Raw genomic sequence first — 15,326 nt, 5'->3', positions numbered from 1 at the left:
GTAGCAGTGTGTAGTGTGTGTAGAGTGTGTAGCAGTGTGTAGTGTGTGTAGCAGTGTGTCAGTGTGTAGCAGTGTGTAGTGTGTGTAGCAGTGTGTCAGTGTGTAGTGTGTGTAGAGTGTGTCAGTGTGTAGTGTGTGTAGAGTGTGTAGTGTGTAGTGTGAGGAGGCAGAGGTTGTGCACCTCCGGCTGACGTCACTCCGCTGAGTGTTTTCCGTGCTGCTGAATCCTGCGAGCGACTGAAGTGCTCGCTGTCTCTCTCTGTCTCTCTCTTGCTGTTACTGTTAATTCACGAAGCAATCAACAATTCGCTAACTAGCTTAGCGTGCTAACTAGCTTGGTCCGCCGGGACCGCTGTGGCGTCCTCCCCTCTGTCTTCTTTTCTTTCCTGGTCAGTGTGCCGTGTGTTGAGTCAGAACCCTGCCTCCCTGGACGATAGGGGTATTTGCGTAAAGTGCAGTGTATTGACAGCGCTGGAGGCCAGGGTAACCGAGTTAGAGGAGCGGCTGCGCAGATGTGAGGGGCAGGGCAGCGCTAGCTAAAGCCAGGTAGCGGCAGGGCTCGCAGCCCGCTCCCGCAGTGAGAGGAGTGTTAGCAAGCCTAGCCCCGCAGCGTCTCGCCGAGCAGCCGGGGCAAGACCAGGACCGGTTTGTGACAGTCCGGAGGAAGGCTAGTGCTAAGCACCGCCACGTAGCACTCCAAGAACCGCTTCACGTCTGCAATAGGTTCTCTCCCCTCAGCGACGACACGCCGGCTGAACTGGACACGCTGCTGATTGGCAGCTCTATAGTTAGAGACGTGAAGCTGCCAGCGGTGAAGGTTAGGTGTTACCCGGGGGCCAGAGTGGGGGACATCGAGGGGAACCTTAGGCTTTTAAAACAGGAAGGTAGGAGATTCCGTCGAGTCGTGATTCACGCAGGCGGTAATGATGCCCGGCGGAGACAATCAGAGGTGCTCAAATTACAAGTAGCCTCGGTGTGTGAATTGGCTAAGTCGATGTCTGATGCCGTAATATTCTCTGGTCCCCTGCCCAATTTGGTCAATGATGAAATGTATAGCCGACTTTCATCATTCAATCACTGGTTGTCTAGATGGAGTGAGGAAAACGGAGTTATTTTTCTAAACAACTGGTGCACCTTCTGGGGAAAGCCTGGGCTCATCCGCAGGGACGACATCCACCCAACTTTGGATGGTGCAGCCCTTTTAGCTCACAATATGGCTGATCGGCTTCGTACTCTAAATTGACAATCCAGCTATGAGCCCCGGGCGCAGAGCAGTCCTGTAGAACGCTCCTCTGTTGATCTTGTTGATCCCGTCACTAATCCTGCTCCCGGATTTTTACAAGTCGAGCATGGAGGTTTACCTAGGCTAACAGAGACTGTGTCTGTCCATAGTGCTCAAAGCATTAGAAAAAAGTCAATGGGTAAAAAGCTTAACACCTGTACGAGACAGAATAACTCTTCCAGTAGGAAATACATAAAATGTGGTCTACTAAACATTAGAGCAATCTCCACTAAATCTCTGTTAGTAAATGACCTTATCGGTGACGATAACATTGATCTCCTTGCTCTAACAGAAACTTGGCTTCAGCAAGATGATTATGTGAGGCTCAATGAATGTACCCCTCCAACCTATGTTAATTTCCAAACAGCTAGATCAACAGGTGGAGGTGGAGGTGTGGCAGTGATTTCCCACTCCAGTCTTCTTCTTAAACCCAAAACTAATGTTAAATTCAACTCTTTTGAAAGCTTAATACTAACGCTTACTTGTCCAAATTGGAAGAATCAAAAAGCTGTGCTATTAATTATTGTGTATCGACCTCCTGGTCCTTACTCTGACTTTTTAACTGAGTTCTCAGAGTTTTTAAGCAATATAGTATTGACTCATAACAAGATCCTTATAATAGGTGACTTTAACATCCATGTGGATGATTCTGGTGACAGTCTGAGTAATGCGTTTATTGCAGTATTAGATAGTATCGGTTTCACTCAAAATGTTGATGAATCCACTCATAGTCACAAGCACACCCTGGATCTGGTCTTAACATATGGGATAGAGGTCAGGGACCTAAATGTTCTCCCTCAGAACCCCATACTCTCAGACCACTTTTTGATTACTTTTCAGGTTTTGATTGAAGACTACTCTGCTCGAAAAGATAAAATTCAGCTGATACGGACATTATCTGAAAAATCTGTGGCTCGGTACAAAGAATTGATCCAGCCTGCATTTGCTGCATTATCTTGTGAACTCACAGAAATGAGCTTATTGACCAGTGGTGATAATAGTGATCAGTTTGTTGACAGTGCTATGCACTCACTAAAATCTGCCCTTGACGTAGTGGCTCCGCTGCAGCTGAAAACCAATCGACCCAGGCGCGTTGCTCCATGGTTTAATTCTGAAACCCGTGTTCTCAAACAAAAAACTCGGCAATTAGAAAGACTGTGGCGTAAATCTAAATCAGAACAATCTCTGAAGGCCTGGAAATGTAGCTTGCTAAGCTATAAACAAACTCTTTTTAAAGCCAAGACATTATATTACTCTCGTTTAATAGAAATAAACAAAAATAACCCTCGGTTTCTGTTCAACACTGTAGCCAGACTGATAAACAGTCATACTGTAGTGGAACCAGTAATCCCAGAATCTTTAAACTGCCATGACTTTCTTAAATTCTTTAATGATAAAATCATAACCATCAGAGGTAAAATCAGTGAAGCGCTTTCCTCAGATCAAGCTCAGGGAATCCAGCCACTGCCTCCACCTGAAATACCTGAAATACTAGATAGTTTCTCATTAGTAGATGGAGCTGAGATTACTTCAATTGTAATGTCTTCTAAAACTTCGACCTGTCTCCTGGATCCAATTCCAACTAAGCTTTTCAAAGATATTCTTCCAGTTATTTTAAATATGATCATAACTATAATAAATACGTCTCTAGAAAATGGCTATGTGCCACAGTCATTTAAATTCGCAGTAATCAAACCACTGTTGAAAAAACCTAATCTTGATCCTGATATTCTAGCCAACTACAGACCGATATCAAATCTGCCTTTTATTTCAAAAGTCCTGGAAAAAGTTGTGGTTAAACAGCTTTACCGCCACCTACAGGACAATAGTTTATTTGAGAAATTTCAGTCAGGATATAGAGCTTATCACAGCACTGAGACTGCGTTAGTTAAAGTCACTAATGACTTGCTATTGGCGGCTGACGCAGGTCTAGTCTCAGTCCTGGTTCTCTTAGACCTCAGTGCAGCTTTTGATACAATCGACCACAATATTCTCCTGCAGAGGTTAGAATGTGAGGTCGGCATCAGAGGAAAAGCCCTCTGCTGGTTCAAATCCTATTTATCTAACAGGTACCAATTTGTTCACGTTAACCAACAGTCCTCACCGTGCTCCCAGGTCAGTTATGGGGTTCCTCAAGGGTCCGTGCTCGGGCCAGTTTTATTTCTGTTATATATGCTTCCTTTAGGGAACATAATTAGAAGTCACGATATCAATTTTCATTGCTATGCAGATGACACACAACTGTATTTATCTATGAAACCTGATCAAACTAATCAAACAGACAGACTCAGTGACTGTATCAGAGAAATTAAAACCTGGATGACTACGAACTATCTCCGTCTGAATCCTGGCAAAACAGAGGTCATTATACTAGGCCCCCATAAACTGAGAGAGTGTCTATCTGAACAGATTATCACCTTAGATAACGTCAGTGTATCCTCCTCCTCTACTGTCAGGAACCTCGGGGTCTTATTTGATCAGGATGTCTCCTTTAAAGCACACATCAACCTGGCTTGTAAAACAGCATATTTCCACTTGTGCAACATAGCTAAAATAAGAAACATTCTACCTAGAAGCGATGCAGAAAAACTCATCCATGCATTTGATTCCACTAGACTGGACTACTGCAACTCCCTTCTCGCAGCCTGCCCAAAAAGTGCATTAAAAAACTTTCAGTTGGTTCAAAATGCGGCCGCCAGATTATTAACTGGAACTAGAAGACGTGAACACATTACTCCCGTTCTAAAATCTCTTCACTGGCTTCCTGTCGAGTTTAGAGTTAGATTTAAAATCCTTCTCCTCACTTACAAAATCCTAAATGGGATGGCTCCGACCTATCTCCAAGATGCTTTAACGCCTTATCAACCAATCAGAGCACTTCGCTCTCAAAATGCAGGGTTACTGGTGACTCCTAGAGTCTCTAAATGGACACTAGGTGGAAGAGCCTTTAGCTATCAGGCACCGTTTTTATGGAACCAGCTTCCAAGTGGTGTCAAAGAGGCAGACACAGTCTCCACATTTAAGGTGAGGCTCAAGACATTTCTCTTCGATGCAGCCTATGATCAGGTCAGCTAGGGATTCTAAACTAAACTAAACTAAACTAAACTAAACTAAACTAAACTAAACTAAACTAAACTAAACTAACTGAACACTAGTTTAAATACTAAACTATCCACAAAGCTGCCCTAGGAGCTAGAATGCTGTGGGAAGTACGGTGCACTGAGCCCTGTCCTCTAATGTCTGAATGTTATTCCCTTTAGTCCGTTCATTGCTTTTCACCTGCTGCCCCCCCCTTCGAGGGGGAGTCTTCTCCAGTTTCAGTTGCTGACTCCACTATTACGAGGGCCTACGAACAAGCTCCGTCCAGACCGGGAGGACACTCCTGTCGGTCCTGCCCGTGGACTGGCTTCAGTTCTACCTCTGGGATCCATGGTTCCTGTGCTGGACCGTCCAACGGACTGTCCTCAACATAGTCCTAGGCTTTACTCCTTATTGTCTCATGCTCGCTGTTGCCAAAGCTGTCCGTCCCTGGGAGAGGGATCCCTCCATACTGTGGTTCTCCCCAACATTTCTTCTTTTCCCACTGGGTTTTTGGAGTTTGTTCTTGCCGGATGTGAGGGTCTAAGGCGGTGGTTGCTTCGTTTTGTCTCGTTACTGTGAATTTGTCATATTAACATTATGCTTATTCACTGTTTTTACTTTTACCAATCAATGTAACATCTTGAAGCCTCTGAGGCAGCTGTTGTTGTGATACTGGGCTATACAAAAATACATTGATTGATTGATTGATAGTGTGTGTAGAGTGTGTAGCAGTGTGTAGAGTGTGTAGAGTGGTTCTGACCCCGGCAGCCGTCCGGGTCGTCCTCCCTCAGACCGTAGAACCCGGTCCTGCAGCGGTCGCAGCGTTCTCCGTCCACGTTCTGCTTACAGGAGCAGCGGCCGGTCCGGGGGTCACAGAGACCGCCGGCCCGGGACCCGGCAGGGGGGCAGGAGCAGGCTGGAACCAGGAGAACCCGGGTTACCAACAGGACCGGCTCACAGTCCCAGGCTGGAACTAGGGTCTGGTTCTGCAGGAAGTCTCCTCTGGGTCTGGACACTCACGAATGCAGGCCTGCGGGTCGTGCTCCGCCCTCGTCGGGTCACGGTACAGGAAGTCCCGGCAGCGCTCGCACTGCGGCCCGGTCCGGTCGTGGCGGCAGTCGTCGCAGACGCCGCCGCTGGCGCCGCCGGTGGCCCGGTAGCGGGCCGGGTCGAAGTGGCACGAGTCCGAGTGTCCGTGGCAGTCGCACCCTGAGAGGACGGAGCCGCGGCGTGAGACGGGCGCCGCCAGAGGTCAGAGGTCAGCACGGAGAACACTCACTCCTGCAGACGTCCGCGCCGTGCGCTTCCCCTCCGGGCCTCCAGGGGGAGTCGTGGTGGAAGTCCGCGCAGCGCTCGCAGTTCTCTCCAGCCGTGTGGTGCCGGCACACACACCGGCCCTGGACCTGCGGCACAAGCAGAGGGTGGAGGCGGGCGGAGGCGGGCGGACGCGGGCGGAGGCGGGCGGACGCGGGCGGAGGCGGGCGGAGGTGGGCGGAGGCGGGAGGAGGCGGGCGGACGCGGGCGGAGGCGGGCGGAGGCGGGCGGACGCGGGCGGAGGCGGGCGGAGGCGGGCGGAGGCGGGCGGACACGGGCGGAGGCGGGCGGAGGCGGGTGGAGGCGGGCGGAGGCGGGAGGAGGCGGGCGGACGCGGGCGGAGGCGGGAGGAGGCGGGAGGAGGCGGGCGGACACGGGCGGAGGCGGGCGGACGCGGGCGGAGGCGGGAGGAGGCGGGCGGAGGCGGGCGGAGGCGGGCGGAGGCGGCGGAGGCGGGCGGAGGCGGGTGGAGGCGGGCGGAGGCGGTCCTCACCATGCCGGGCTCCTGGAAGACGTCCCCCCGTCCCCCGTCCACCGGTCCACACAGGCTGGCGTGTCCGTTGCAGAAGCAGCTTCCTCGAACCACCATGCTGTACAGGGAGTAGTAGTACTTGTCCCGTGGGTCCCGGGGGTCCCGGGGGTCCCGGGGGTCTCGGGGGTCTCGGGGGTCCCGGGGGTCTTGGGGGTTTTGGGGGTCCCGGGGGTCCTGGGGGTCCCGGCGCCGCCGCAGCAGGGTGTCTCCCAGCGTGAAGAGACGGGTGAAGTTCACCCGCAGGTTTGTCACCGTGATCAGGTCTGGCGGCAGGAAGACCACAGCCAATCAGGAAGCAGCGTTACCCTCCCCTTATAGCACTACAACCGATCAGGACGCTGGAGCGTGAGACGCTGAGGACCAAGCAGAGGAAGGACAAACAGATCCGTCCACCAGAACCAGAGACCAGCTGACTGCATCTGGACCCCTGGAGTTCAGAACTCCCCCTGGAGGACCCGAGACCAGAGGACTGCTGCTCTGCCCCCCCCCCCCCCCCCCCCTTCCCAACGCCATCCGCCTCACTGTGGACTGCTGCGGTCCAGGTCGTCTCCACGGCAACGACCTTCTGCTCCTGAGGTCTGGACCCCCCCCCACCCCCCCACTGGACCTTCTGTCTCATGTCTCTGCTGTGTTTGTGTTCGGGGCTGCGAGTCCAGATCCGCCAACACACAGTCCTCTCCTGGGGGGGCGGCGGCGTCTCGGACTCGGGGACTTTGTGGGAGTGTGGACTTTAAGAGACACTTTGATGTCTCTTTTCACCGCGCCGTGCGGCCGGCTTCCTGTCAGAATGAAGCCGGCTTCCTGGTCAGTAATCAGCTGATCCGAGTCGATCCTCCTGGACCTTTAGAGCACAGAGACTGGAACTGGTGAACACCAGGGCAGTGTTACACACTGACCCTCATTCTGGATCTACTGAGCCTCATTCTGGATCCACTGACCCTCATTCTGGATCTACTGAGCCTCATTCTGGATCTACTGAGCCTTGTTCTGGATCTACTGAGCCTCATTGTAGATTGTTCTGGATTTACTGAGCCTCATTGTGGATCTACTAAGCCTCATTCTGGATCTACTGAGCCTCATTGTAGATCATTCTGGATCTACTGAGCCTCATTCTGGATCTACTGAGCCTTGTTCTGGATCTACTGAGCCTCATTGTAGATCTACTGAGCCTCATTCTTGATCTACTGAGCCTTGTTCTGGATCTACTGACTCGCATTCTGGATCTACTCACCCTGGATGTTTGGTGAGTATGGATCCTCTATGTGGAACACTGGATCCAGAGCTTTCAGAACCACCTGGTGGACCGACAGCAGAAAGCGGATCATGAGGGCCGTGCTGGACTAGTCCGGTTCTCTGGTGGGACGCGGCTCACCTCTCCGTCGGTGGACGGTTCCGGCCCGGAGTACCGGCCGTCACAGACCACGTCGTCCACGCTGGAGGCCGGGTCCGACGGCACCGCCGGGAAGTGGGCCGAGCAGTCCTCCGCAAAGTACCGGTAGACCTTCCAGGTCCGGCCGAAGTCCCGGGACCGCTCCACCAGCATGGCGGCGGGCCGGAAGCTCTGCAGAACCAGGAGGGGGGTCATGTCCCGGAGGGTCCCGGTCCCCCACAGAACACGAGCGTCCCGGTCCCCCGCAGACCAGGACGGTCCCGGTCCACTGCAGAACAGGAGGGTCCCATCCAGGAACTGCGTGTGTGCGTGTGTGCGTGCGTGCGTGCGTGTGTGCGTGCGTGCGGGGTTTCATATGGTCGTGGAGACAAAATGTCCCCACGACCATATGAAACCCCGCACGCACGCATATGAAAACCAGGCACAATGTCATTTGTGGAGACATTTCTTGGTAGCCTGGTAAAGCAGCCCCCCCACTCCTCATCCACATCTGGATTTGGAGTTAAGCTCAGTCTGGACAGGAGCCCATAGAAACCTCCTGCAGGGGGCGTCGGTTCCTCCTCTGACTGACAGGCACTTCAGCCAATCAGCGCTTCAAAACAAATACGTCATCAACATGTGTTCGCTTCTCTGAGGGTTAGCATTAGGTGCGTTTGACATGAGAAAGCCAGAGGCAGATCTTTAAGACTTTTGAGCCGCCCCGCCCAGATTTGGCCCGGCGTCACTGATACGTAGGACCCACGTAGGGCATCGAAAACTCGCGAGACCCAAACGAGATCGGTCACAGAGGTAGCCGCGTGAGCTGCTGGAGAGCAACTCACCGCGGCTACCTGGCCCACCTCTCTGTTTCATACAGGCAGGGGATTGGACCCGAGCCCACTCGTCATCAGTTTGATGACAACGCGCTTTATTTGCATAAATAAACACCCAGTCCCGGCTCCAGCCCAGTGTGTGTGTGTGTGTGTGTGTGTGTGTGTGTGTGTGTGGGGGGGGGGGGGGGGGGGGGAGGGGCGAAAAAGTAACGGAGCAACACAAAGACAGAATCCACAGATCAGAGGCCTGTTCTACTGTGTCCAACAACATTCGATCATTAATCACATTGCTAAAAAGCACAAATAGTAATAAAACAAATGATAAAATAACCAGCCCTCACCTTTAGTAGAGCTGGAGTCTCCTCTTTTTTTTTTTTTTGGGAATTTTGAATAGCACAACACTTCATATTGATTTGACCAAGCCAGTGGAGTTTGCTGTTGTTTTTTAAGCACAAAATAGACTGAAAACTTTATTTATTAATTTTTTGGACTGAGGGGGCGAGGCAGTCTGCCCCCCTTGATGCCTGGTGGCACTTGCAGCAGCACGCTTCACATGACAGAAGCCAAAAGTAACTTAAAATTATTTTGTTTTTTTTAAATTGTATTCATTTCAGTTAACTGAATATGATTTAACACAATGTGACACACAAAAGAAATTATGAATTCTTTTGTTTTTAATAAGAAAAACAAAATCACCCCTCTGACAGCCAGGGGGGGCAAGGAGTCACAGGCGGGGGGGGGGGGGGGGGGGGGGGGGGGGGGGGGGGGGGGGGGGGGGGGGGGGGGGGGTCATTGCCACCCCGGACGACGGGCCTGTAAACACCCCCCACAGTGGAGTCATGAGAAACACCAACATGGAGAACATAGGGTTGTCCGACTTGGAGGCAGACTTATAACTCCGCCCCACGGCTGCGCCGTCTGCTTCATCTAGCTCCGTCTACCTCTGGCTTTGCCATCGTGAACGCACCTATTAGCTCATTAGCTCTAGCTTCTCTCAGGGTTAGCATTAGCTCATTAGCTCTAGCTTCTCTCAGGGTTAGCATTAGCTCATTAGCTCTAGCTTCTCTCAGGGTTAGCATTAGCTCATTAGCTCTAGCTTCTCTCAGGGTTAGCATTAGCTCATTAGCTCTAGCTTCTCTCAGGGTTAGCATTAGCTCATTAGCTCTAGCTTCTCTCAGGGTTAGCATTAGCTCATTAGCTCTAGCTTCTCTCAGGGTTACCTTGAACGTCAGGACCAGGTGGCTGAACTGGAACAGGGTCTCCAGGTCCAGCTGGATGCTGACCTGATGGACTCCTGCAGAAACAGACCCTCAGTGGTTCAGCCTGTTTACAGAGAGTCTCCAAAAACTGGTCCTGGTCCCAGTCCAGAGACTCCTGGTCCTGGTCCCAGTCCAGAGACTCGTGATTCTGGTCCTGGTCCCAGTCCAGAGACTCCTGATCCTGGCCCTGGTCCCAGTCTAGAGACTCCTGGACTTGGTAGTTTTAGAACCAACAGTCAGTTTAATAACAGTCCAACTGGGTGTTGTGTCCAGAGGACCGGGTTCTCCAGTGTTTACAGCAGGGGTGGGGAACCCTGGTCCTGGAGGGCCGCAAACCTGCATGTTTTCCATGTCTCCCTGCTTCAACACACCTGAATCGAATCAAGATTCATGGCCAAGTCCAGCAGAAAGCCAGATAACGAGCCTCATTGCAATCAGCTGTGTTGAAGCAGGGAGACATGGAAAACATGCAGGTTTGCGGCCCTCCAGGACCAGGGTTCCCCACCCCTGGTTTACAGCGTACTGTTCTCCGGGTTCTGTCGGTGAGAACCGCGGTGCTGCCGTGGAACCGGGTCTGGGACTCACCGTTCTCGGACTGCCACCACTTGGTCTTCCAGTCGGGGTGGAACGTGGCGATGACGTTCTCGATGCGGTGGCTGTTGGTCTGACTGTAGCTGAACGGAACCCGGGAGTCACACACGAAACACTTCTGGTCCTCCTGGAGACACGAGACAAGGACCGGGATCCTGAGGGCAATCAGGGTCTAGACAGTCCACCAGGGGTCTGCAGAGTCCAGGTTTGATTCCGTGTCCATCACTACAGTCAGAAAGTCTGGAATAACGGGGATCTGGTCTGAACCTTTGGAAGAGGAGCTGTTCTTGGAACCCAGTAGAACCCAGTAGAACCCAGTTCGCTCCAAGACCGGATGCGTCAAATAAATATTGTCACAAAGCAGCAGGAGGAGCTGCTGGGAAAGATGGAAGACGAGTTGCCGGACAAATGGGACAGGGAGGGACAGGAAGGGACAGGAAGGGACAGGGAGGGACAGGAAGGGACAGGGAGGGACAGAAAGGGACAGGGAGGGACAGGGAGGGACAGGGAGGGACAGGAAGGGACAGGGAGGGACAGAAAGGGACAGGGAGGGACAGGAAGGGACAGGAAGGGACCGGGCCGTCCAGGATTGCTCATTGAGAAAATGGATGCTGGAGATCTGGAAGCGTTCCTGCTCTTGGTGGATTACAGTCAGGCCTTCGACACGCCAGGCCCTGTCCAGCTACCTGAGGACACGGGGTTGGACACGGGGCTTCCGAGACACATTGCTGAGAATCTTTACATGGAAGACGCTGCAGTGACGAGACGGACGAGCAGTCTGCATCAGCGTTCGCTTCAGGGAGGACGTCCGCCCGGCTGCACCGTCTCACCGCGCCGCTTCGCTCGGGTGGTGAGGGAAGCCGAGCTGGAGGAGTTCGGCTTCGCAGTGGAGGCCAAAAGGTCACCGACAGGCGCTACGCCGATGACACCCTGCTCTTCACAGACGGCGGGAAAAACCCTTCGGACGCGTTGAAGAAGTTGGACAACGCCGGCAGGAAAAGAGGCCTAACCTTGAACAGCAAAAAGACAGAGCAGCGTTCACGGGCAGTGGACCTCCGTGTCCCAGTGGAGACCAGCGGGGCAGACAGAGTCCACAGGGTCCACATCTAAACATTCAGGGTCCATTAAGACGGAGACTGGAGACTGCAAACGCAGCGCAACGGCAAAAAACGCAAACAAGAACTCACATCGATCTGGAGACCGTGGAGTTCGCAGTGCAGAGAAGCGTGGCGTCATGAGAGCGCCGCTGTGGCCGGGATCGGCCTCTGGCTCGGAAGCACGGACCGTCAAACAGCCGACGCTCGGCGCGGCGCAGCGACGCTCGGCACGGCGACGCTCAGCGCAGCGACGCTCGGCGCGGCGACGCTCGGCGCGGCGACGCTCGGCGCGGCGACGCTGCCGAGACGCGGCGAACCGCAGATGACTGCGCGAGAGCCGGAACGCACCAAGAAGCAACGCAAGCTAGCCCAGCGGGAGCTGCTGTCAACAGAAGGAGCTGCGGGAACGTTTCTCTGGCGGAGGCCTCCCTGTCCAGAAGAGGCGTGGCTGATGACATCAGAGAGTGGGCGGGACTATCGGCGGCTGAAGCGGTGCACCAAACAACTAACAGGACGAAATGGCGGCTCTGGCGGTTCTCTGGTACAGGAGGAACGTCCTCCAACTCAGGAACCCATCAGACCCTGGTCTAGGTCTGTTTAGAGGTCCAGGTCACCTGAACCGAGTCCAGACCAGGTTCAAAGTCAAAGACGGAGAGAGAGTCCATCAGAACCAGAGAGAACCAAGAACCCGTCAGACCCGAAAGACAAACTCTCCAAAGTCAGAGGTGGAAAAAGCCACAGCCAGAGCTACAAAGACTCACAACCAGAGCTACACAGACTCACAACCAGAGCTACACAGACTCACAACCAGAGCTACAAAGACTCACAACCAGAGCTTCAAAGACTCACAACCAGAGCTACAAAGACTCACAACCAGAGCTTCAAAGACTCACAACCAGAGCTTCAAAGACTCACAACCAGAGCTACAAAGACTCACAACCAGAGCTTCAAAGACTCACAACTAGAGCTACAAAGACTCACAACCAGAGTTACACAGACTCACAGCCAGAGCTTCAAAGACTCACAACTAGAGCTACAAAGACTCACAACCAGAGCTACAAAGACTCACAACCAGAGCTGCTCGCCTGAAGAGACACACAAGAGAAGAAACAATATTTGACACACAACCGAGCAACGGTATCCTGTCAACGGCAGAACAATAAGACCACAACACACACACACACACGCTCAGTCTTGTATTTCTATCCTTGTGGGGACCGCCCATTGACTCCCATTCATGTCTAGCCCCTAACCCTGACCCTTACCCTAACCCTAACCCACACCACAACAAAGCCTAACCCTAAAGAAATGTTTTTGACCTTTTACTTTTTCAGTAACAACAACATGGTCAAGAAAACACTGTTTCTCCTACTTAGGACCGGAAAAAGGTCCCCACAAGGCACGTCGTTCCACGTTTTGCTATCCTTGTGGGGACATTTGGCCCCAACAAGGATAGAAATACAAGAACACACACACACACACACACACACACACACACACACACACACACACACACACACACCTGCAGGTATCCCAGGATGCAGTAGTCCTGCGGCGCCTCCAGGCCGCAGGTGGACGAGGCGGACAGCCGAGACGCTCGGCCCAGCATCAGGTCTCCCAGCTGGGGGGTACAGGGGCCCCCGGGGCACGGGTCCTCGGGGACCGGGGGGACCAGGGGAACCGGGGCCACCTGGGGGTCCTGGGGAGCCTGCAGGTGAGCCGGCTGAAGCAGCGCTGAGGAGACGGTTTGGAGGCGGAGTCAGAGAACCACAGCAGAACCTCCAGAGACCAGGTTCTGATGGTTCTGATGAGCCAACAGGTCAAAGGTCATTTACACTACGGAAGAGGAGGAGGAGGAAGAAGAGGAGGAAGAAGAGGAGGAGGAGGAGGAGGAAGATGAGGAAGAAGAGGAGGAGGAAGAGGAGGAGGAAGAGGAGGAGGAGGAGGAGGAGGAGGAGGAGGAGGAGGAGGAGAGGAGGAGGAGGAAGAAGAGGAGGAGGAAGAGGAGGAGGAGGAGGAGGAAGAAGAGGAGAAAAAAGAGGAGGAGGAGGAGGAAGAGGAGGAGGAAGAGGAAGAAGAGGAGAAAGAAGAGGAGGAGGAGGAAGAAGAGGAGAAAGAAGAGGAGGAGGAGGAGGAAGAGGAGGAGGAAGATGAGGAAGAAGAGGAGGAGGAAGAGGAGGAGGAAGAGGAGGAGGAGGAGGAGGAGGAGGAGGAGGAGGAGGAGGAGGAGGAGGAGGAGGAGAGGAGGAGGAGGAAGAAGAGGAGGAGGAGGAAGAAGAGGAGGAGGAGGAGGAAGAGGAGGAAGAAGAGGAGGAGGAAGAGGAGGAGGAGGAGGAGGAAGAAGAGGAGAAAGAAGAGGAGGAGGAGGAGGAAGAGGCGGAAGAAGAGGAGGAGGAAGAGGAGGAGGAAGAAGAGGAGGAAGAAGAGGAGGAGGAAGAAGAGGAGGAAGAAGAGGAAGAAGAGGAGGAGGAGGAGGAGGAAGAAGAGGAGGAGGAGGAGGAAGAAGAGGAGGAGGAAGAGGAGGAGGAGGAAGAAGAGGAGGAGGAGGAGGAAGAAGAGGAAGAGGAGGAGGAAGAGGAGGAGGAAGAGGAAGAAGAGGAGTAGGAGGAAGAGGAGGAAGAGATGGAGGAAGAGGAGGAGGAAGAAGAGGAGGAGGAGGAGGAAGAGGAGGAAGAAGAGGAGGAGGAAGAGGAGGAGGAGGAGGAGGAAGAAGAGGAGAAAGAAGAGGAGGAGGAGGAGGAAGAGGAGGAGGAAGAGGAAGAAGAGGAGGAAGAAGAGGAGAAAGAAGAGGAGGAGGAGGAAGAAGAGGAGAAAGAAGAGGAGGAGGAGGAGGAAGAGGAGGAGGAAGAGGAAGAAGAGGAGGAAGAAGAGGAGGAGGAAGAGGAGGAGGAGGAAGAAGAGGAGGAGGAAGAAGAGGAGAAGGAGGAAGAAGAGGAGGAGGAGGAAGAAGAGGAGGAAGAAGAGGAGGAGGAGGAGGAAGAAGAGGAGGAAGAGGAGGAGGAGGAAGAAGAGGAGGAAGAAGAGGAGGAGGAGGAGGAGGAGGAGGAGGAGAGGAGGAGGAGGAAGAAGAGGAGGAAGAAGAGGAGGAGGAAGAAGAGGAGAAGGAGGAAGAAGAGGAGGAGGAAGAAGAGGAGGAAGAAGAGGAGGAGGAGAGGAGGAGGAGGAAGAAGAGGAGGAAGAAGAGGAGGAGGAGGAGGAAGAAGAGGAGGAGGAGGAAGAGGAGGAGGAGGAAGAAGAGGAGGAGGAAGAAGAGGAGAAGGAGGAAGAAGAGGAGGAGGAAGAAGAGGAGACAGGAGCTGAACTCACCAATCAAAAAGATAAAAATCATGTTGTCGGACAAATGGAGGTCTCTGGAGGTCTCTGGAGGTCTCTGGAGGTCTCTGGTGGTTTCTGGAGGTCTCTGGAGGTCTCTGGAGGTCTCTGGTGGTCTCTGGTGGTCTCTGGAGGTCTCTGGAGGTCTCTGGTGGTTTCTGGAGGTCTCTGGAGGTCTCTGGTGTTCTCTGGTGGTCTCTGGTGTTCTCTGGAGGTCTCTGGTGGACTCTGGAGGTCTCTGGAGGTCTCTGGTGGTCTCTGGAGGTCTCTGGAGGTCTCTGGAGGTCTCTGGTGGACTCTGGAGGTCTCTGGAGGTCTCTGGAGGTCTCTGGTGTTCTCTGGAGGTCTATGGAAGTCTCTGGTGGACTCTGGTGGACTCTGGAGGTCTCTGGAGGTGCAGCGGGTTCCCGGTGTGGACTGAGGAGTGGACTCAGGCTGGTTCTCTGCTCGTCTCCTCAGTTCCTCTTCCTTCGTTTCTCGTCTCCGTCCTCACCTGCTGTCCCCTGTGGGACAAATCCAGGACGTCAGTTTCAAGACATGTTTCAAGTCCATACTGGATTTCCTACAGGACAGTCCCGCCCCCTGAAGCCTGAAGCCCCGCCCCCACACGGCAGCATGCAGGAACAGGACGAGCCTCAGGCGGTTTGGATCCCGCA

General features: G+C 53.5%; 1 protein-coding gene across 1 annotated transcript in view; it reads right to left on the bottom strand.

Moving 5' to 3' along the window:
- lamb4 (laminin, beta 4) overlaps positions 1-14,735 on the bottom strand; it is a 34,146-nt gene extending 19,411 nt beyond the window's left edge. Inside the window, exons 1-10 of the mRNA XM_030096196.1 lie at positions 14,665-14,735; positions 12,881-13,092; positions 10,256-10,388; positions 9,632-9,705; positions 7,582-7,770; positions 7,441-7,504; positions 6,171-6,472; positions 5,643-5,766; positions 5,384-5,572; positions 5,124-5,279 (exon numbers count right to left, since the gene is read on the bottom strand). Of these exons, the coding sequence (XP_029952056.1) occupies positions 5,124-5,279; positions 5,384-5,572; positions 5,643-5,766; positions 6,171-6,472; positions 7,441-7,504; positions 7,582-7,770; positions 9,632-9,705; positions 10,256-10,388; positions 12,881-13,092; positions 14,665-14,686 (1,465 nt within the window). The 5' untranslated portion in view covers positions 14,687-14,735. The remainder of the gene's footprint in view (positions 1-5,123; positions 5,280-5,383; positions 5,573-5,642; positions 5,767-6,170; positions 6,473-7,440; positions 7,505-7,581; positions 7,771-9,631; positions 9,706-10,255; positions 10,389-12,880; positions 13,093-14,664) is intronic.
- Positions 14,736-15,326: the final 591 nt, after the last annotated feature.

This window comes from Salarias fasciatus, chromosome 7 (assembly GCF_902148845.1).
Source record: "Salarias fasciatus chromosome 7, fSalaFa1.1, whole genome shotgun sequence".
In the NCBI taxonomy this organism is placed as follows: Eukaryota; Metazoa; Chordata; class Actinopteri; order Blenniiformes; family Blenniidae; genus Salarias; species Salarias fasciatus.
This window is presented reverse-complemented; position numbering and strand designations above follow the sequence as displayed.